At 37.0% G+C, this 21,503-nt stretch overlaps 1 protein-coding gene across 2 annotated transcripts in view; it reads left to right on the forward strand.

Annotated features, from left to right (window-relative positions):
* PIP4K2A (phosphatidylinositol-5-phosphate 4-kinase type 2 alpha) overlaps positions 1-21,503 on the forward strand; it is a 105,646-nt gene that overhangs the window by 42,198 nt on the left and 41,945 nt on the right. For both annotated transcript variants that reach the window (XM_030446011.1, XM_030446012.1), the window contains exons 2-3: positions 15,750-15,847; positions 16,975-17,071. In XM_030446011.1, coding sequence (XP_030301871.1) covers positions 15,750-15,847; positions 16,975-17,071 — 195 coding nt within the window. The remainder of the gene's footprint in view (positions 1-15,749; positions 15,848-16,974; positions 17,072-21,503) is intronic.

Raw genomic sequence — 21,503 nt, forward strand, 5'->3', positions numbered from 1 at the left:
GGTGCCTGCTGGGAGGCATAATGTAAGTAGGGTACTTGAGCATACCATCCAAAAGCATTTGGTTGCCAAATTCAGTCGGTTGTTCAGGTACATTAGTAGTGCAAGGAAAGAAGGCAATCTGTAACTTGTGGTGATGTAAAAGCAAGTTATATAAATTTCTTTGTTGAAACAATTTACTTAATGTTTCTGATGTTGTTTCCCTCTTTATTAAACCAAACATTTTCAATATAGTTTTAAATTGAAGTAGATGTTTAATTGATAAGTTACACTTAATTTCCCTAGGTTCTATAAAACAATAAATACAGTATTTTGTAAACTCAGAAACATTTTCCCTTTAAGCACTCTCCTTTCAAAGAATCTACCACAACAAAAATTAAAATGACCAATTGTATAAAGATGGGATAGATGCTGTTAAAGACAGCTATCTAGAGATGCTGTTAAGCATTTCAATAATTTTCCTGCAAATGCTTCTCTTTCTCTGAGTGGAGCATTAAGTCCTTCTTGTGGTCTGGGCTTTTCGCTTCCTCCAGACCACTCATTAAACCAGAGTTCAAATGTCTGGTGTGCTGAGATGGTCTCAGGAGCTGAAAGAGAGATTGTCTGAGCAATGTTAGTTTTAGCAAATTGTTCTTTTTTTTTTTTTTTTTTTTTTTTTGAAAACAACAAAAAGCCTTGCTGCTGGTGACAGTTGGTGGGTTAGAGATACTGAAAGAGAAATGGTACAACTATGGTTTTAAGATAATTATAACTCTTCTAACATTTGCTCTATCAAGAAATTCTTTAAATATAAAAATTCATACTTTCTAAAATTAATGTTTCTCCTGGTTTGTGTCGTGGGCTGTAAGACCTGTATATTTTACAGGAAACATGATTATTGGCTAACAAAGTACCACTAGTCAACAGTGAATTTACCATTTAATGCTAACATATTAACAGAAGTATTTGCATAGTATCTGTTGTGGATTTTTATTGTGACTGTAACTGACAGAGTTTTCATAAGAAAGAGTCCTTAACAGCAACTAACGCTACTTCAGTCTGAAAACTCTGACTAAAATAAATCTGCATTGGTAAGGTTTGTCTCCTATTTCAGACCTCAGTCAGAAACATCACCTAGCTGGGGCTTAGGAGTATGACTTTCCCAAACTGAACAAAAGTCAGCGGAAGCTGTTTTTGTTGGGCACTCCTGAAAAACAGACCAGAAATGCTCTAACAAGGGCACCCAAAAATCCGTGGAAAGTTGAGTGCTGCAGACACGGGTGCACTATCCATACTTCTTGTGGCAGCTGGTTGCTGACACGCATCGCTGGTAGGCTGGAGCCATTATGTGTTTGCAGTTTGCTTTAAACCATACTGCTTTCAAAACAGTTTGAACCAGCGTCTCCACCTCATATGAGGTGAAGTAAGCTACAGTGGCAAAACTGCAATTTTTTGCTGGTATAAATTATACCTACATTGTGTTTTACTGGTGACACTTCTCAATTGCAGAGCACTAACTCCATTACAAGCTGGATGAAACTAATAATTTCCACGTGATTAACCAAAATGAAATACTATGACAATACAGCATTCTGTATATATAATTTTCATGTGTACTAAAACCTCAGAAGTGTCTTTCTGGGTGGTAATAGTCCTTGTTTCTACCTTACTGTTGAGGAAATTTGGCTGCTTTCCTTATGGTTTTCATCTGAACTAGTCATACTCAGTTCTCCTTTACATGTTTGATTTCATTAATGATTTCCTGAGAAACAATACCTTTCCTTCTGATGGGGGAGATAAGTTGTCTCATTTCTTTGTGTTCCCTTTACATTGTTCCCTCCAAAGCTAATGCCATGGCATCTATACTGCAGGTGATGCTCTGAGGCCCTTGTCTTGGAGGAAGGGCAGGACTTTTTCTCTCCTAGGTGGTGTACAGACATGGAGCAAAATATTAATTCTTGCTTCTAAGTCAGTCCTGGGTTTGGTAGGTGCTTTCACTGCTATGGTTAGAGTGGTTGCAGTACAACAGCATCTGTTTATCCATCATTCAGTGTTTTAACGGAGATTAATATGAGGCTATTTTTAGCACTGGCAGGACTGGCATGCTATTTTAGAATGTGTATTTATGTAGTTGTTTTCTTTGATGGTATCTGTGATAGTATTTGAGGTCACTTGAACGAGCCAGGGCCGTAGGACTCATTTTTATCCCATTAAGTTTACACATTATGGTCTAAACCAGTTCTTTTTAGGTTTTTTCCCCCCCCCCCTTTTTTTTTTAACTCCCTTGGAATGTGACCCTAGAAAAACAACATATTCCTCTTGCTGTGCCAAGTGCAGCTGTCCTGAGAACTGGCACTAGTTGATCTGTCTTGTTTTTTGGGCTTATCTATTACTAGACAGGAGAAGTGGGAGGGAGGCAATACAGAAAGCCTGGAGACGAGAAGACACCATTAGGGTGCTGGCAGCCTTCCTCTGTTTGAAGCCTGCAAAGAAGTCTTCAGCCTAAGGAAGAAAAATGGAGATGAGCATTGGAAAGATGTTTCAAACTGACAGTCCAGCAGAGCTTTTTAGTTTACTGCTGTTTGAATTCAAATTTTGGAGTTTGTGACGTGAAGTTTGCTGACTGATAAAGAGCTTGTTGATGATCAGCTATGTAACCACAGGTATAAGCCCAGGCAGAGATAGAGTGCACTAAAGAATTTATTAATTACTTCAAACTTTGAAGTTCTACAAACCTAGTCCTATGTGTTTCTTTTTATACATAGAGTCACTGTTGTGGTTTTTTCTCATATCTGGATAGGATACCTCAGCTTTGTATTTGATAAATAATGCAAATTTAGCATGAGTTTCCTTTTATATTGAGACTAAATTTACCTTGGAAAAATGTGTAAATACTGAAAACCTGTTATACAGATGGATTAGAGAACTGCAATATTTTAAGATTTAAAGAGAAAACTTGTTGCTGTTCTTTCCAGTGTTGTATATTTTTTCAGTCTTTCTGAGGCTTAGTCATGGAAGTTTTTAGGCAAGCATTTAGTTTTCTTAAGTACTTCTTAGTAGTTGTGTGTATTCTTGCTGTGAACAGATAAAATTCTATTTTATTTGGGAGTAAGGAAAATCTCTTCCACTGAGATTCCAAAAGTTGGCCTGAAACAAGAACATGTCAAACAAGGCTCTCCCTAAGTGAGCCTGTAGAACTGAGGCAGAAGACTGTAGGGAATTTTAAAGCAGAAGTTTAAATTTAAATGAAGCAACTGATTTTTATTAATATATCATTTATTTTAATTCTGTTTTGAATTTGTATTTAATGAAGTAAGTACTGTCTTTCTAAGTAGGAAGGTACTCTGCCTGTCTCCTCTGAAGATCTTTAAGTGGGCTGGCAGGCAAGAGTTTGTTTTTTAACGAAGAGACCTTTTTTTGAATAACTTATGTCAAGCTCTGTCTGATGAATTGCAAAGCAATGCACTAAGCCAGCATTCTGTTTCCCAAGTTAAATAAAACAATCTTAAATATCCTGGATCCACAAAGTGGAAAATAACTTAATCAAATCAATTTTTATACTTGACTTAGTAATATTTTTTTTTAAAACAAAGGAAGTATTATCTGAAGACTATAATTAGTTCAACTTATGAACATGCCTTAAGATTTCAAAACTCGATCTCATCTTCCATAACATTTTTTAATTAGGAGACCAGAAAAGGAAAACAAGTAATTTTGCTTTTTTGACTCCCAATTGGTTTCTCAACTCTGAATGACCTGTCTGTTCAACTTTGTTAGCTGAATGAGCATGAATCAAGAAAATATTCTGCCTGCACCTGAAAAACAACTTAGATACCCAAAGCTGATTTTGCAGTTCAGCAAACTGATATTGGGGGTTTTTTAGCAGCAAAAATAAATGTTAAAATTGTTTTGTGTGCAGGAAGTTCAGTCTTTAGTGCAAATTACTGTTATTTCTCACTGATGTATTTTACAAGGTATTAAAGTTACAACTTCGATTTCAAAAACAAAGGTTCAGATTAATCTTTATCCATCTGGTAATAACCAAATCTAAGACCTCTGGCAGCACTTCCAACTTAAAGGTTTTTAGCTCCAAACCATGTAGTAGTCTGAACTTTTTAAACTAAGGAATTGAAGAAAGAAGCATTTCCCTGCTGCCTTTGCTCTCTTTCTGCCTTGAAGAGAGGGGGACTGGCAAAATGATAAAAATAAAAAAAATTATTTTTAACAGGTTTGGGTTGGGATTTAAGGTGGGTTCATCACACTACTGTCCACACATCCATGTAAGACAGGAGAGGAAAAATAATGGTTCAGTAAGTGCTGCTTCTGCAAGAGTGTGTTTTCTGCAACACCCGTGGGCTCACTGAACCCATTTGCCTCTTGAGTCCTTTCTTGTAACTATATAGAGGTGTCTCTTCTAGATTTCCTGAAAAAAACTTGTATTTATTGTGATTTTCAGTCAAAAGTTGTATAAAATCAAAAATGCTTCCATAAATAATTGGAGGGGGGAAATCAAATACAACAAAAAAAAATCTCAATCCTTCCTAGTTTCTGGGTCTTTCCTTATGGCAGAAAAATAACAAGCACATTCCTTAAATTGCTGCTTGTGTACTTCATTCTAACTCCTCATGGCTTGGATGATCACCACCTTATCCTTGAGCCATTCCACCTTTCTGCCACTGAAAAACTTACTGAACAGTAGAAATTAGTGTCTGTCTTGTGTTCAGGAAATTCAGTCATTAGTGCATGTTACTATTATTTCTCATTTTATGATGCATGTTACAAAGATGGCAGCTTGGTCTTGTGTTCCTCGAGAAAAATGGGGGTAGCTTCCCTGTGAATTTCTTTTTCTTTTGTTTTTTCTTATTTTTTTTTTTTAAAAAGGATCTTCTTTCAGTTCTTTAGGTTTATATTAAAATTAAAACTAAGGGCAGCGCTTCCTTTCCACTGCTGTTCCTCCGAAAATATTTCTTAGTGAGGCTGAAAGTGGAAAAAGGAGTATGTGAGCACTGAGGAATGTGGAGGGCAGGAGGGTGCACATTCCAGATCGCCTGTGCTGGTGCCGTGATGCAAAGCAGCTGCAGCTCCAGTTAACTGCCCCTTGTACTGCCCAGGCAGCCTGCATGTGCCTCTGCTTCCAAAAATATTACTTGGTTTTATAGGAACTGGCTTTAGATCTTCAGAAACCCATTGGTGTGCTCACTCATTATTCAGAACTCTTTTAATTTGCACTGGAGAATGATTAGCACTAATGGTTGAAAATGCATGTTGGTAGCTCAGGGCTTTTTCCATTAATTTATTTATATGTGTATGTGCATGTAAAATATGTATTACCTGCCTATGAAATTCTTGCTTAAGGGATACGTTAAGTCTGTTAAATGTATTTGATTTCGATTTTCAAGTATGGAAGTAATCAAAAAGCTAGATTTTCATTCTCATACTATTCATCAGTAATACATAACCTGAGTCAAATGTCAGTTATGAGAGAGTTTCTGTGGGCTGGTTCTGCTCTCTGAGTCCTGGAAATGTGATTCTGGAGTCCAGAAAAGGAAATGAGTGGCAGCTGATCAAATACTGGTATCACTCACCTAATAATGGGAAAATGTTTTTTGACTGGATTTGGAACAATGTTACCGTGGATAGTATAGTAGAAACTACTACAGAATTTTTTTTATCTCTATGGTAAAAGTGATGGGTTTTTTGTCAGTGTGTTTACTGAATGACAAAGTTTGGTAATTTCTGTTTGCTCTGCCTCCAGAGAGGCACCATGATACAGGTGTGCATTCAGATTAACAACACTAAAACCACGAGGGTTGCTTATTATTTTTATGGACTATGACAAATATAAATAGAAAGGATTTATGTCATCTTGCCTATTGAGCATATCCTGTTGTCCCCCTAAGCTCGTGAAATCCTCCTGTAACAAAAGTCTGACCTGTACACTGAGGAAAAAGGTCATGCAATTTTATTACATTGCTTTTAACTTAATATCTTTCATTTCACATCAATGGCTAAAAAAAAAAGTTGTTTACCTTGAGTTGTATAATCATTTAAAATCCCAATTTAATTGGACTAAGAGGGTGATGAGACTTGAGAGTCGAAGAGCTGCTGGCAGCTCGGCTGCCCTTTGCTTGCACCCCTCTTCTTCTCTGAGGACATGGAGGCTTTCTGGGGATATGAAATACCAGGCAGTAATTTAAATGCTGTCACAAAACGAAGGTTGCAATTGTTCTATCTGGGCAGTTATTATCCCATGTGTAATGATAAAACCATACAATTTTGTATAAACTCTTACTACCAAAATAAATCAAGATTTATTTTGAATAACTGGCATGCAAACTCATGACACCAGTAGCAAGAAGCTGCAGAATATGTGTGTGTGTATATGAATGAACGTGTATTTCTTATGTCTGTCAGAAGGAGAGAGTAATGCATATCTAGAAACTCTGTTTGAGAGAACAAGCAAGAGTTTCTGCCTGTACAACCACAGACGACATGGACAGGAAAGTGCTAAAAATCAGTCCCAAACAGCTGTTCTGATATTCCCATCCTTCTCAGGCTCTTTTTGGTTTCTTTGGGCCTTAAGGCCTTTCACATCTCCTGCCAGGAACTGTCATGCTGTCCTGACCATGAACCATTTCTGCTTTTGCTCTGACAGGATCTTTATAAACACAGCCGGTAAAGAGGTTCAGCTGTAGCAAGAAAAATATATGTCTGGATGCCATAATGATAAAATCTGGAAAACTGGTTACCCTCTCAGGTGATTACAGATCTGAGTTTGGCCTCAGGCATTGCACAACTTAAAAGGGGAAAATTTTGTGATAAATGCAACATGAACACAGTGCAACCAAGATGCATTGGGGCGATAAATAAAGGAATATTTCTAAACCAAGGAAACTCAACACAGTGCTGCACAAAATTATGAGTTCTCTTGTAAACTAAAAAAAAAATAAAATAGAAATGCTGGTTTAGATGAAGGCTAACATGTGCTGGGAGCACGTTCTATATGTTGTGCTATCAGATTCCTCTGTAAATATAGAGGAGAACGAAGAAACAACTGCTGTACTGCTTTACAGAGCAGTTAAATTCTTGTAGTATGACCTTTGTGTATTTCTGGGGTCTCTACCATTCAGCTAATAAACTTAAAAAATTAGATTTATATAATGCAAATGGTATTGCTTACAGAAAATTTGCCTCACAGCTTCAGCCTTCACCTAATCCATAGTCAGAAATAGCCAGAAAGTATCATGTTTTATTGTCATCTTTTCACAAGTCAGCAGTTTTCTGAATAATGACCTACTTGTAAAGTTGGTATGTGTGGCACTACATTAAAGTATGTTCCCAAAACGACAATTTAGAAGTTGGTCTTCCTTCTCCTAAATAATAATAATGTGAAATACATTACATTACATACGCCAGTATAAAAATAACCGAAATGTTCGGTTTTTCTAAGTTTTTTAAATTATTCTGAAGCCCATCTGATGCCTTTAATTGATGCTTCTTTTTCTGTTGAATTTTATTTTGCTGTTACAGCATTAAGGTAAGGCTACAGTCTCTCTGTATCTGTTCAACTGCATTGGCTCATTTTTCCTGTTCAGAAAAATTTTACTTGTAAAATATGATCTTAAGAGCTGTTATGAGAGATAAGCATTATATAACATGCTCCTTTAAGTCTTCTTTTTGGATGGTTGATTGATTGATCAGTTTGGTTGTTTTCCAGATCTGAGTAACACGATTCATGGAATATAGGTGTAATTTCTTTTCATTTTGTTACTGCTTGTTGAACTTCTCTTCCAGAATCCTCAATTGATAATTTAGAAAATTATCACAGCATTTATCTGTGAGTTGTGTATTACTTTGTATATTGAACTTTTTTTTGTTAAATGTTTCAGTCTTTTGTAAATAAATAGTTGGTGGGTACTAGCATCTTGTTCTTTTTAGATATTCTCTTTTGAAGCTTTCAGGACAAAGCCGAGTAAACTAAAGTTCATCTGTTGCCAGCTGAGCGTGTTGTTATTCAATTAGAAAAACACAGACCTGATTGCTGTCAGACCTTGTGACAAGTATGTGTATTTTAAATCAATATTTCAGACAATAACTGAAGGTACCTTATTGCTGTGAAAGATTGCATTAAAGCACATTAACTTACCAGTATGCAAATTGAAGTTTAAAAAGACTTGAGATAGTTCTGCTCAAAAAATAAAATATTCTTATGTCAATTTTATGACAACTTCACTAGCTAGTAGCTTGTCATGTTTTACAGGACCATTACATTAGCCAAGAAGGATGAGCTCATCTGTATTGTGTGCATCATAACTCATCCAAATGTAAAGGACTTTCGTTTCCTTAGAGTTTCCTTTTGACAGAGATTGCACTTTATTTTTGTATTCCATTTGCTACTCAAGTTGTTTTGCAGGTCAAAAATCACCACTACAAATAAGTCACATTTCTATTACTCTCTTTTTCATTTTGTTAATGGGCAGTAGTATCTCTGCACACTCCATTGCATTTGTCCTAGCCTTTGGGAAGAATGGGAGATTATCATGACAGACATGAGCTGCTTAATTTATATTTGGTCTTTGATTATTTGGCACATTATGAAGTGTTAATTTTTGCACTTGCTGAAAGGTGTAAGCAGATTCACAGGAAGTTTAACCAAACCTATAGAAATGTGTCTTCATGCTGTCTGACACTGTATAACACATGTTATGGATTTTCTAGACTGTGTAAATATCCAAGTGACTCAAAAGACTTAAAAACCTTCATCAAAACATTTGTAAAGGCAATGTGAGTTTGATGCATTTGTTGTAGTTCCTTTAAGAAACTGTCACTCCAAACTCTCAGAATTGGAGTGATAAACAAGCTATAAAATCATGTTTTAGGCCCTAATATTTCAAATTTAAGATAAGCACCAAGAAATGGATGCTCTTCAAAAGCATTTTTTTCCACTGTTCTGGGACTGTATTCAGTATGTCACAATATCCTGTTCAGAACTTTCTTGGGTATGTCATAATATCCTGTTCTCCATGTGGGTGCATGTGCTGCAGACCTTCCTTCCCCAAAAATATCATTCTGCTCTTGAAAACAGCAACTAAAAAGTTTCGTGAAACATCTGGGGTTTGCTGTGAAATTTTTTTGCTTTCTTTTTTTTTCCAAGTCAAAACATAAGATTTCAGGAAAGTCTTGCTACTTTTTTAAAGTAAATAAGTTGTAAATAGTCTGTATTTGATGTGTTCCTCTCAATTTCTAAATCTATGCAGTATACTTAATATTTGTATAAAGTATTTCAGATACTCTGTGCTTAGTAATTTGGGAAGTGTCTTTCTGCACTGGGGCCATTTGAAAAGCATTTGGTTCCATTTGGCCTACTTTTCTAGCATTAGATGATCAAATTTCATTGAAGACCAACAATCTGATGACCATTATCACCCATACTGGAAAAACATGAAGCTGCTTTAGTAATTACTGGTAGATGTTTTGAGACATGTGAAACTTCAATACCTATTACTTTGGCAGCTACGTGGACTTTTATGTTAGTTTGGGTTTTTTTCTCTCCATATTCCCTAAACTAAAATGATGCCAAAGGCTCAGAGGAAATATTTCACCCAGTGTTTTTCTTAGTCATATAATTGCTTTAATTTTAGGCCTTGTTTCTGAAAAGGTAACCAGAAATTACTTCTATAGGAGAAGTCTACTATGCCATTTAAACTCCTAGCACATTGTGTGGTTAATAAAAAAAGTCTGAGAAGATTTTTTTACCTTGTACTTTTAGGGGTGGGGAGAAGAGATTAATTTTTGTGTGATTGAAACGATGAAAACCTCGTTTAAAGCAAATTAAGGACTATTTTTCTGAACTGATTTATTTCTCTACAGCAGAACTCAGCTTAACCTTTTATTTCTCTTGCAAGAATGGCTTTGAGTGTAATTTAAACTGTCGAATGACATTTATCAAATGATGCCTTTGCCCCGTAACAGGCAAATGTCTTCCACAAAACTGATTAGCTGCTGACCTCACCCACCCTTTCCAGACCCTTCAAGGTAGATTTCAAAGAGTTGTAAAATAATCACTTCGCTTTCAGTTTATGCTTCAACTCAAGGCGTTTACTGTCCCAGTAGTGATTCTGTGGCAGGTTCCACATCTGGGAAGGAGAGGGTGTAAATGCCTGCCTGTAGCTCTGCCTGTAGCTCTGCCTGTAGCTCTGCCTGTAGCTCTGCCTGTCACTACCCGGTCCCTTGTACTTTACTCCTTGCAAAACAGGAATAGCTTTGGAAGTGGCTTTTTACAGGACGATAGAATAAGATTAAGTAACCTTATCTCCTAGATGACTGTTCTCTTGTAATCAGGAAAATGCTCAGTTTGCTAAGACCTGCAGGGTGTTCAGTTATCAAGAAGGTGCTGGAAGAATGAAAAACAATAGTCTCCTAAATGTGAAATTTTATACCCCTAACAGTTTTTGTCTGTGGTATTCTTATTTTCCAGCCTTATTTTGTAACAGCAATCCATTAGAAGCAAATAGATCTGCTTTTCTAAGCACTAACCTACCAGTAAGTGAATAAATCGTGCTTTTGAGGCAGTCCTGTGGCTATATCAAAATGGTGGCTGTGTGTCTGAACAAAAAGTACTGCCCGATTATTTTTTTCTCTTCACAGCTCTGTGCAGGTATCTTTGCCAAGGAAGAAACTGCAGAAAGTAAACCATGAACATGAAAGTCTTAGAACTGCAAGCAGTGTTAAAAGTTCAATTATATTTTTAGACCTCAATAATTTCTTTCTTCCAAAGTCTGGAGTCCCACTTCTTCCAAAATCTGTGTTTAAAAATACGCAAGTTTGTGAAAAGAGCACTTGACTCTCTCAGAGTAACAAACCAGTTGTGGCTTGTTTGTCTCAACAGACTGCTGTTCACTGGCTTTCAGTTCAGAGAGTTGGGAGATAAAAAGAGTTGAAAGGAAAGAAGCTCTTCCACAGCTTCAGCCCCATCCAGCATCAGGAAGAGCAGGGATGTTCCTGTGTGGAACTGCTAAGAGCCATAACTGCAACTGAGACATTTTGTCAAGCTTTTCAGTGTGAAAGCACCTCATCCCTCCATAGGTTCAGCCAGCAAGTCTGGCTGGCTGATATGGTAAATTAAAAGATAACAGTAGCTCTTTAAAGCTGAGATACTAAATACAAGAAACCACAATCAGAATGAAGGCTTTATATAGGAAGAGAGCTTCAAAATGACCCACTAGGCAGTGCTAGGTAGTCTGCATGTCATTTTTGATAGGCTTGTGATTAAATTTTTGACATTGGTCTACCTGGCTGCTTCCATTTTAATGGGAGATTTTTGGTGGTGGGTTATGTGGTTTTGGTTTCTTTTAAATCGATAGCAGCTGTAATGTGTTACACAGGTTTCTTGCTGTAGTATCATAGTGATAGGCATCAGCTTGTATCTGTTGGAGAACAGTATCATTGTTCTGGCTCCTCTAGCTAAACATGCAATATATGCTGTAAATTGCCTTTATTATATGCTGCTTAAATATCTCATTGTCTGCTTTGCATACAAGCAATTTATTGCTCCTTATGTTCTGACAGAATGAAAACTAATGTTTAATTATGCATTGCCCTAGTAATGTGATGTTTAGGGTGAATGTATCTGAATTAAATAAGAGCCATTAATAATGCCTAACAATTTATGATATATTCATTGCTTGATTTCAAATCATATAAATTAGAGAAGCTTATTTGAAATGTCACCAATGTAAGATGGCTTTGTGGGAACACCTTTCTGTGTGCTAATTTCAGAATCATTACCAGCTGAGTCTTACTATTTATTCAATGTCCAGTAGGCCTTTATTATTCCCTTATTTGCAGTTTAATTACAACCTCTGTTTTCCTGACAGTGGGAATTCAATCCTAAACCTGCAGGAGCAAAATGAGTTGCAATCAGTGGGTTTTTGCTTGAAAGCCTCTGTTCACTTCAGCCCCCTCCCACCTGCCAGGGCCGAGCCACAGCTCTGAGCAGATCCCTTCAGCCACAATTTTTTGTACCCTGTGTTTAAAGGGGCAATGCCAGTCTAAGGTGTTTAAAATTGCTCTTCCTTAAAGCTTGCAAGTCATGGGGAGTGTCTCCATCTCACAAAACCACCTGGTTTTATACCAGTATCACAGAAGATATGTGAATAAATTGCTTAAAGGGAGGTTTCTCGGTCACTTATTAATATCTTGTGTGTGTGAGTTTATGGATGTTATTAATAGACATGATATATTTATACACAATATGCATGGTTACTGTGCAACTAAAATCTTATTCATATTTAAAATAATCCATTCTCTGAGGCTATTAGATGGGATTTAAATTCCTCAGAGATACTGTAAGCACTGCCTGTTTCCAATAGCAAGACAAAATAGCAGCAAAACTTCGTATTGGCAACAAGAAATCAGAGTAGCTAAAGGATGTGAGCTGCAGGACTAAAAACTTTTTGTCTCAGTATGATGCACAAGCATTTATTGTAGAGATAATCTAAATCTGGGTTCTCTTAGAAGTACTTGTAATTAAAGGAATGTTTGATCCTGAGACCTCAGCAACAAGTCAGTCCTCTATCCAGCGAGCTCTTTCTGCTTCATTTATTGCATCATGACTGTCTCTTGTGGGAAATTATTTGCTGCTTATGGTTTTGTTACATTTAGAAACACTCCTTAGAGGAAAATGGATATTACTTATTTCTTGGGTAATTGTTACAGCTATTGTAACAGTTTCTGTTGTAATCAGGAATACTGAACTTCCATCCTCACAGTCACATTTCATTAGCTAATGATCTAGCTGTATTTAACAGGCAACACACAGACTTGCACACAATAATTGGCAAAGCTATTGTATGTATCTTACTTAAAATTTTGTGTCATGCTTAATTTTCAAACACAGACAAAAGGAGGCAAAATCTTCATCTGAGATGAGTTGGAAGGCTCAAAATGTCTGTGTTTCATATTTAGTGTCTTTCACTGTTTCTTAACCCAGTAAAAGCAAAGCAGAGAATTGATTCCTCTGACCTTTCCCTTTTCTTTCAGCTTTTCAAGATCTCTTTGTGGGGGAGTTTTGGATATTGTTTCTTCTCCCTTCCCCCTGCAATGTGGTTCTAGTTTCCACCGAGATCTAATGACATGGATATTCTTTTCTGCCTTGTGTGCACTTTCCAATCTGGCTTCATCAAATCTATACAAAAAATGTACTATTGCACAAAGAACCAGACCTTACACTTGAAAGGTTTGACTTAATTAATGGCCTGTGCTGCTGGGACATGCCATTACTCAGCTGGTGTGCTATACCAAAGGTCATTTCTACTGTGTTCATCACCTGCTTTTTTTTTTTCCTTCTCCTGATAGAGAGGAATTCCTTTAAAATATTAGAGAAATTGCTCATACTTGAATGAACCACAAAACCACATCTGCCCTCCCCAAAAATCATCTCCCCCTTTCGCTTTCCAAAAGAACAAAACAAACCATCTCTAAACCTTATTTCTTTGCCTGATTTGATGGGGCAATGTGCATGTGTCTGTGTGTACATTCACACCTTGTAGGGAACTTCCTGGGAGAATTATTTTTGAATTTTTGTTTAGAATAAAAGATTCTCTAAAGTATGCAAATACGAGCACGTTGGCTGTGTTATTCTGCTGCACAAGTGACATTTGTAAGCCCTACAGGCACAATTAGAAGTGTGCAGTTACAGCACGAATTTGAATATTCACAGCATGAAAGCAATTCTGTAGGTGTAGGTCTGTAGGGAAACTTTACATCCATAAATTAGGAAGTGACTGTGTGTGACAATCAGATCAATGTGGTTTTGATAATCTAAAATCCAAATTTTCATGGAAACTTGCATGTTGTAGTTGGGAATTTTGAAGATCATTAGTTCAGCATTCAATATTCAATGGAAGATAATCTTTGTACAACAGCTACACTAGTTCTGCAGACTCATGAACCTGCCCTGTGGTTTCAGGGTGAGATTGATGTACAGCAATATTAGCAGCACATACCTTAGATACAGTGATTTTCGATCAATGTTTTGTTATTTTTTTGGTGTATTTAATGAGGTGTCAGCTTGATTTATTAGGTTTGTACAGCTGTGTTTTCAAAAATTTACTGGAGTTTCTTCTTTCTCTTCCTTTGGAAGGAGGAAAGAGCCTTCTCCCTGCAACTCCAAGGAGCAGAGCACGCTCATCCCATCTCAAACATCTGTTTCCTTCCTTCTCTCTGCTCTGTAACTGCCATCCCTCTTTCTGAAGATGCATTCTGTAAAGTAAATTCAACAGATTTCATCAGTTCTCGCGGGCTGCAGGGATCTGAATAATAAAAATGAGACGTGGGATGTTACTGGGACTTGAAAGTACTGAAAAGTGATGAGGCTGCCTGGCCTGCCTGCTTGAGTTGGTTGCTTTCCTCTGCTCAAGGGCTATAAGGCCTCCTCACTGTTTTCTTTGTTTATCTTCAATTCTGCAAAATCTTATACTTGGAATGAGTGCATTTATTTCCTCCAATAGTTATAACCTATAGCTGCTTTAGTGAAGGTTTCTGCAAAATTCTCTTAAGCAGGGTGGCATTTATAGGCAACTAACAGCTTCCTAGTTGGAAAACAGTCTTGGATAAGCAGTGCTAAGAGCAGAGGAGCATCCCTATGTTGCTGTATCTACTCCTGGTGTGCATTTGTATTCATATAGAGTGGATTTTCCCCCTACATCCTGTAGAAAACTGCTGGAGCAAAATGGGCTCCATGTGAGCAAAAATATTTGACCAGGTAAATCGAGATGCGTGACCAGGGTGTAGGGCACTGTAAGAACATAAGTAAAATGTATGTCACGGGTATTTGGTGACTGTTGTTGTAATGGGTATCTTGTTCAGGGGCTGAAAGCACTTTTGCAAGCTCACAGTTCTGTCTGTTTATCATGTCTTAGTTAAAAATTACTGAGGTAAGGCTAAATTAATATATGCAGTAATGAAAAAATGCCTAGAAACTAGGTAAAATTATGTACGTTTTGTCTTAAGGATGTGGCCAGAAGTGGATTTAAAATATGCGTGAAAAATCCTATCTTGAGAAGACTGACAATATTTGTTTCAAAGCTTGAAAGAACAGACGGTCCTTTTAACATAACAAAATAAGGACAACCTTAGAACTTCTGCATCTATTTCTAAGCAAAAACTTAGCTATTTAAGTAGTTTGGTACAAATTGAACGTCAAAAAAGTCCTTGAGTGCTGTTGCTGTGACTTGCAAAAAATTGGCGGAAGTCTTCACTGTTGGAAGAAACAAGCCTCTGCTTAGTGAGCCCAAAGTGTGAGCATTCACATGTAGGCAAAATTTCATGTTATGTTTAGAAATGGTTCAGGACACAGACATGTTACATTGTCCCATAAGATACAAAGGTAAGGAGTTTGAAATACAGAATTTGACTTACCTTTGGAAAGCATAGCTCAAGTTGACATAAAAAGAACAACGTATTAAGATTAAAGACCATTTTGCTGGCATCCTCATTGACCATCCATAAAAAGTACACTCCAGGTGTGCTTTGAAGCACTTTTTTTCCTGCAACTAATATAAATATGGAATGCTGTTTCTTCTTTTCCAAAGCATCTGTTTTCTGATTGTATTTTATCTGGAAAGAGTAAATCTGCTTTTGCATTCTTCTTTTATTTTGTTCACTCCCAGGTTTACACAAGTAACAGTAGACTGAATAGTATTTTTGTAATTAGGACACATGCAGCATCTTTGCAAAGACATCAGCACCTAAATATATTCTGTTTTTTCTAGATCAATGAACTGAGCCATGTTCAAATCCCTGTTATGTTGATGCCAGATGATTTCAAAGCGTACTCAAAGATAAAGGTGGACAATCACCTTTTCAACAAGTAAGTACAAGTAACAATTCTTTGTAGCAGTGGATAGTGGCAGTGAGATTTTTATGAAGTACTACAAACTCTGTGATTTTTCAGTTGATGGGACTGAAGTTTTCATGATTAAGTTAATCCTGCAATAAACATAACCATCTGTGCTGTTCTGAAAAGCAACAGCAGGGGCTGCTGGGTAGTGGTTTTTCCTCCTCATAGTTTATTATTGCCTTATGAGTACCTTACACATTGAAAGGCCATCCTTTCTTGGTGCAGTTGTTTATTGCTGATGCAAGCACTTTTGGGGCTATTTTCGAAAACATAAATTAATTTGAGTGTACTTTATATTAAAAAATATTTGAATTTGAAATTTCTCATTGAAAAACAGAATTTGAAGCATATATCAAAGATTAATAATGTTCAGGATCTTATAGTCCTTAATGGGAAATTATACTAATCTTGTAGAAACTCCAGAAGTATTGAGATCATTTCATGTAATATCTACATCTCCTAAAAATAAAGTGCTCCACAACCAGTATGTACAGGCATGCAAAACTATTAATGCCATTCTGTGTATAACCTCCATTTTGTTCAAGGCTAGATTTGGAAAAAGGAAGAATTCTGCTACTTTGGGTCTTCTGATCTGTGGCAAAAGTCAAAATAACTTCTCTCACTTAAAAGTCTGAATTTAACACTAAGGCATCAAAATTAGTCCAGTACTGAATGCATCCACTTTTCTAGAAGCCTTGGCACTGTCAGCACGTTTTGGTGTCACAGATGGTAGATGCTTATATAATCCAGTCTAGAATTTCACCTTTGAAGTAATTTTAGGGCAATGGGAAAACATTCTTTCCTGCTTTTGAGTCCGTGTTCCAAAGTTATCAAAACATAGTTTGTATTTATTTCATCCAGTTTTGTTTTAGCTTGTTTAGAGACAAAAAAAAAAACCACCAAATGTGTATAAACTTATTAAGATTGTGAATAAAAAGAAAAGAACACAGTGAGATGAAATCTCATTGAATAAAGGAAAGTGCTTATTAGAAGGGAGATTGTGAATCTTCTTATCTTCTGCTTGGAGACAGAATACCCTAGAGTTACTTAGTGCAAATGCAGGTGAATGAAGTTGATTTGGTTTTCTTTCCTTTCAGAGAAAACATGCCAAGTCATTTCAAATTTAAGGAATATTGTCCAATGGTTTTCCGTAATCTAAGAGAGAGGTTTGGAATTGATGATCAAGATTTTCAGGTAAGTTTGCTTTCAAAGCATCTAAACTGGTGATGCATGCAGATTTTAAAGGTTAGTAATGTTGCAGTTGTGAACAGTGTTCTGAAATAAAGCTCTTGCTTTTTCTTAAGTTGGAGGAAAACTAGGAAATAATGGCATTCTTTTTACTTCTTCCCCCACTCGCAAGCAGAACATTTCTGTTTCACCTCTTTGCCTGCCTTTTCTTTCTTTTGGTTCCTACCCTTCTATTTTCAGTCCTCTTTGTTTCCTGTTAGAGTACCTCCCAGTCATAAGCCATGTTAGAAAACTGCAGGGTGATACCTCTTGCAGTAGGGAATAAGTTAAAAATAATGCCTGGACACTACTGACAAGAGATGCTGTATTCAGCTGGGTCACTCAGATAACAATTACTTCAATGGTGTGTTTGTGTGAGATGTGGTTTCTGAAACAACCACAGCCTTTTTTTTTTTCTTCATGCTCTTTTTGTTTAGAAAAGGGTGAGTGACCTGTGGCCTGCCAACTTCATACTGCTTCATTAAATCTCCATTTCCTGTTGTTGAGAGGAACTGGAAACAAATAACTTGCATAGAGCAGATACAGCAAACCAAGAAATTGCTCTAGATTTGGCAGGGTTGTTCCTTCCAGTCAAAGCTTCTTTCTCTTTGCAAAAGAAAGTTCTTGAACTCTACTTTTGACTGATTTTCCAACAGTCACTGACATTCCCTTTTCCATTAACTTCTAATGCACACTGTTTCAGTCAGAGGGGCAATTCCTTCTCCAGTCATACTGTGAGGTGTCCTGTCCTGAAGAGCATTTTCTGTATAACCCAGTGTCTGCTTCCCATCATGTTCTTTTAAATTGTTTTGATGTGTTTGTAGTCTGTTATTAAGATATATTGGGAGCAGATATTTAATAAACAGTTTCGAGTAGCTAAACAAATTGTTTAAAACACGTTTGTCATAACACTCTCATTCTTGCTACATAGAGCAGATTGAATACTGCAGCCAAGTCTGTGTCTTAAGTCCTTCATCTGTCTCCTTTACCAGTGTTCCACTTTTCGGTATCAAGAAATGTGGTAAAAATGTGTAGATGGGTTGATGTGTGCTGCCAGAGTGTAGATGCAGATGAAGTTATGAATCTTGGTATTTGACCGCTGCAATTGTGGTAAGACATTTTGCCAGTAGGTAAAGAAGAGGGTTAGGTTGGTTTCTTTTTGGTAGAGCTGTCATGATCCTGTCACATGATTTTTCATGATAATATTTCTTAAGAACTATTTAAAAGGACACACACCAATTTTCAGGTCAACGGTAAAACCAATTACTTCAAATTTCATCCCTGGTTCAGTTTTACTGATGAACCAAAGAGGATCCTGTTGTTCAGGAAGTTATTTGATCCTTTAATATGAAGATTTCCTTTTTCTGGATGAAGAAAAAGGATCACTGTGTCACAGAGGAATGTCATTGCTCCTAAACTTCAAATTGTGGTGTCAGTTTATGCTTGATATGTTTTAGAAGATGGGTTGATGATGTTTCTAGGAAGTCAAAGTTGTATTTCAGTAAGTACATTAGAAGACAAGATGCTGTCATTAGTTAGAATTGGCAAACAGCATAATTAAAAATCACAGCGCTGTGAAATGTTTCCATCTCCACTACTGTTCTACAACAGAAATTCTGTTGTACCTTTTTGTAACACATTGCAGTTTGGTTTTATTAATTATAATAGTGATAAAACATGTAGCTCTGTGTTTTGGGTTTTTTGACACTGTAACTAAACAACAATGCAGAAGAAGAAAACGCAACCATATCCTGGCTTTTGATTCAACAAAATTACGTAGTGGTTGGAAAATACTCTTCAATGCTGTTTAGTATGTCAAGTATATTTAGCAAAAAACCAGAAGGTAGTTAATATTAATTCTGACCCAAGGGAATGCAATGTCTGCATTCATTATTCTTTTTTCCTTCAAACAGTTTGTCACTCTGAATTCTTATTCTACTGGACTGTTCTGATAATTATACTTCGGTTTAGCACTCAAAGTACTAATGTATTTTAAACACACTTTTAAAATAATTATTTTTAAAGAAATATACAAACATGAAAATTTATGTCACCCTTTGTGTAAGATAGATATTATCTGTATTAGAAGCAGAAGTTGTTTTCCTTTTAATGGTATGTTCTCTATGATTTAAAGAGAGAATCTAATTTGACAAAGGAAGATTTGCTGTATATACTTATTTTCAGATAATCTTTGTATTCAAGGAAGTTATTCCAATGACTATTGATTAAAATTATTGTCTTATACTTGAAGACAGATGTGAAATGGAAGAGCCTGTGCAGTATTGAACTGAGGAAAAGCTTACAGAGGAGATAGCAAATAATTTTCTCTAGATAGTTTTTCTTATATAATGATTTTCAGGAAGGGAGTGCTAATCAATTGTGAACAATGTCATTCTCATTATTGAGCAAGATTGGATTGGTGTAGATAAGTAAACCAAATTAGCTTATTCATTAGTCAGACACATCAGTTTAAACCAGGGAGAACATTAATTTTAAGTGTTTTTGTTTTCAGAATGTTCTACAGATATTCTTGATGAGTTGTCCTAAGTGCCAGATAGTGCTTACTCATAAGGCAAGACTGAAATAAACCCTACCTCATGAAAAGATTTTGGTAGTGTATGCTCTAATTACTGGGCTATACTAATTTTAATTTTTGACATTTTGTTATTAATTTTGTACAGTGATTTTGTGGACTGCTTAAGACAAAGGCTTAGTTCAATATGTATCATAGTATGCAGTAGTTAATTTTGAAATCTTACAGAGATCTCCTCTTATCACTGAAGAGAGATTTAAATTGCATAAAGTACAGGTTTTTTCCTACAAGCAGTCTGACTTCAGAGTCAGGGGAATTCCTTTAACTCTGTATGGTTCATGGCTTTCAGGAAGCTGCCCTTAGTAATGACAATTCTGATTCCTATAGTGGAGTTTCTTTTCAGCCTGATTGGTATAACTTCTTATCTTAAAAAATCCAAGAGGACTGTTATGTCAAAAGTGTTACAGGAATATCTTCTGTAAACTGCAAAATTAGGAGAGATCAATTGCTTCCTTAATAAGTTTGCAGACAACACCAAGTTGGATGAGAGTGTTGATCTGCTCGAGGGTAGGAAAGCTTTGCAAAGGGACCTGGACAGGCTGGACCAGTGGGCCAAAGTCAACAGAATGAGGTTTAACAAGTGCCTGGTTCTGCACTTTGGTCACAACAACTCTGCAATGCTACAGGCTTGGGGATGAATGGCTGGAAAGCTGCCAGGCAGAAAAGGACCTGGGAGTGCTGAATAGGAGCCATCACTGTGACCAGGTGGCCAAGAAGGCCATCAGCATCCTGGCTTGCATCAGGAATCGTGTGGCCAGCAGAAGGGAAGTGATGGTGCCCCAGTGGTGAGGCTGCACCTTGAGTGCTGTGTTTGGTTCTGGGCCCCTCACTACAAGGACATGGAGCTGCTGGAGAAGGGCAACCAAGCTGGTGAAGGGTCTGGAGAACAAATCCCGTGAGGAGAGGTTGAGGGAATTGGGAATGATTAGTTTGGAGACTATAAGGCTGAGAAGAGACCTCAGAAGAGCTCTCTACAAGTGTCTGAGAGGAGGTTGTAGGTAGGTGGGTGCTGGCCTTGTCTCTCAAATGAGCAATGATAGGACTAGAGGAAATGGCCTGAAGTTGTACCAGGGGAGGTTTAGAATGGATTTGAGGAAGAATGTATTTACTGAGAGAGTGGTTAGGCATTGGAATGGCCTGCCCAAGGAAGTGGTGGAATCATCATCCCTGGAAGTATTTAAACACCATGTAGATGAGGCACTTCAGGACATGCTCTAGTGGACAATACAGATATTGATAAATACATATTTTGGGGGGAATGGTGACAGTTGGACATGGTGACCTTAGGAGTCTTTTCCAACTGTGACAATTCTCTGATTGTGTGAACAGGCAAGCAACAGCCTTAACACCCCAAGCAAACTCTAGAAAAGTAGGATCTACTGCAGTTACAAATGCTTCTGCTGCTGTTGCTCTGGGAAGGAAACTTACTTTACTGTGCTCCAACACATCTGTTCTTGCTTAAAGTTATTGCTGAGTCCCACATTTGCAGTCTGCTAGGCAAAAGAGGGAGTCTGGGTTCTTGCCCAGTAAAACAGAATTACTCTTCCCAGAGGGCACTGCTGTCCCCCTGGTACCTAATGATCCTTCTGTGGGGCACAGGAAAGAGCTCAACTGACCTTCCTTCAAGTTTTAGTACTTAGGGTACCAGGAGGTATGCTCAGATCTCTCTTTGCCTGTCTGCAGGAAGTTTGTGTTGGTTCTGTATACAGGGACAAAGAATTCATAAAGGACTTTTAGCAGTTGGTCTATAAATTCTTTTTAATTTAGAGATGCTTGCTATTTCTCTATGTCCATTTTTTCATATAG

This window comes from Calypte anna, chromosome 2 (genome assembly GCF_003957555.1).
Source record: "Calypte anna isolate BGI_N300 chromosome 2, bCalAnn1_v1.p, whole genome shotgun sequence".
Classification (NCBI taxonomy): Eukaryota; Metazoa; Chordata; class Aves; order Apodiformes; family Trochilidae; genus Calypte; species Calypte anna.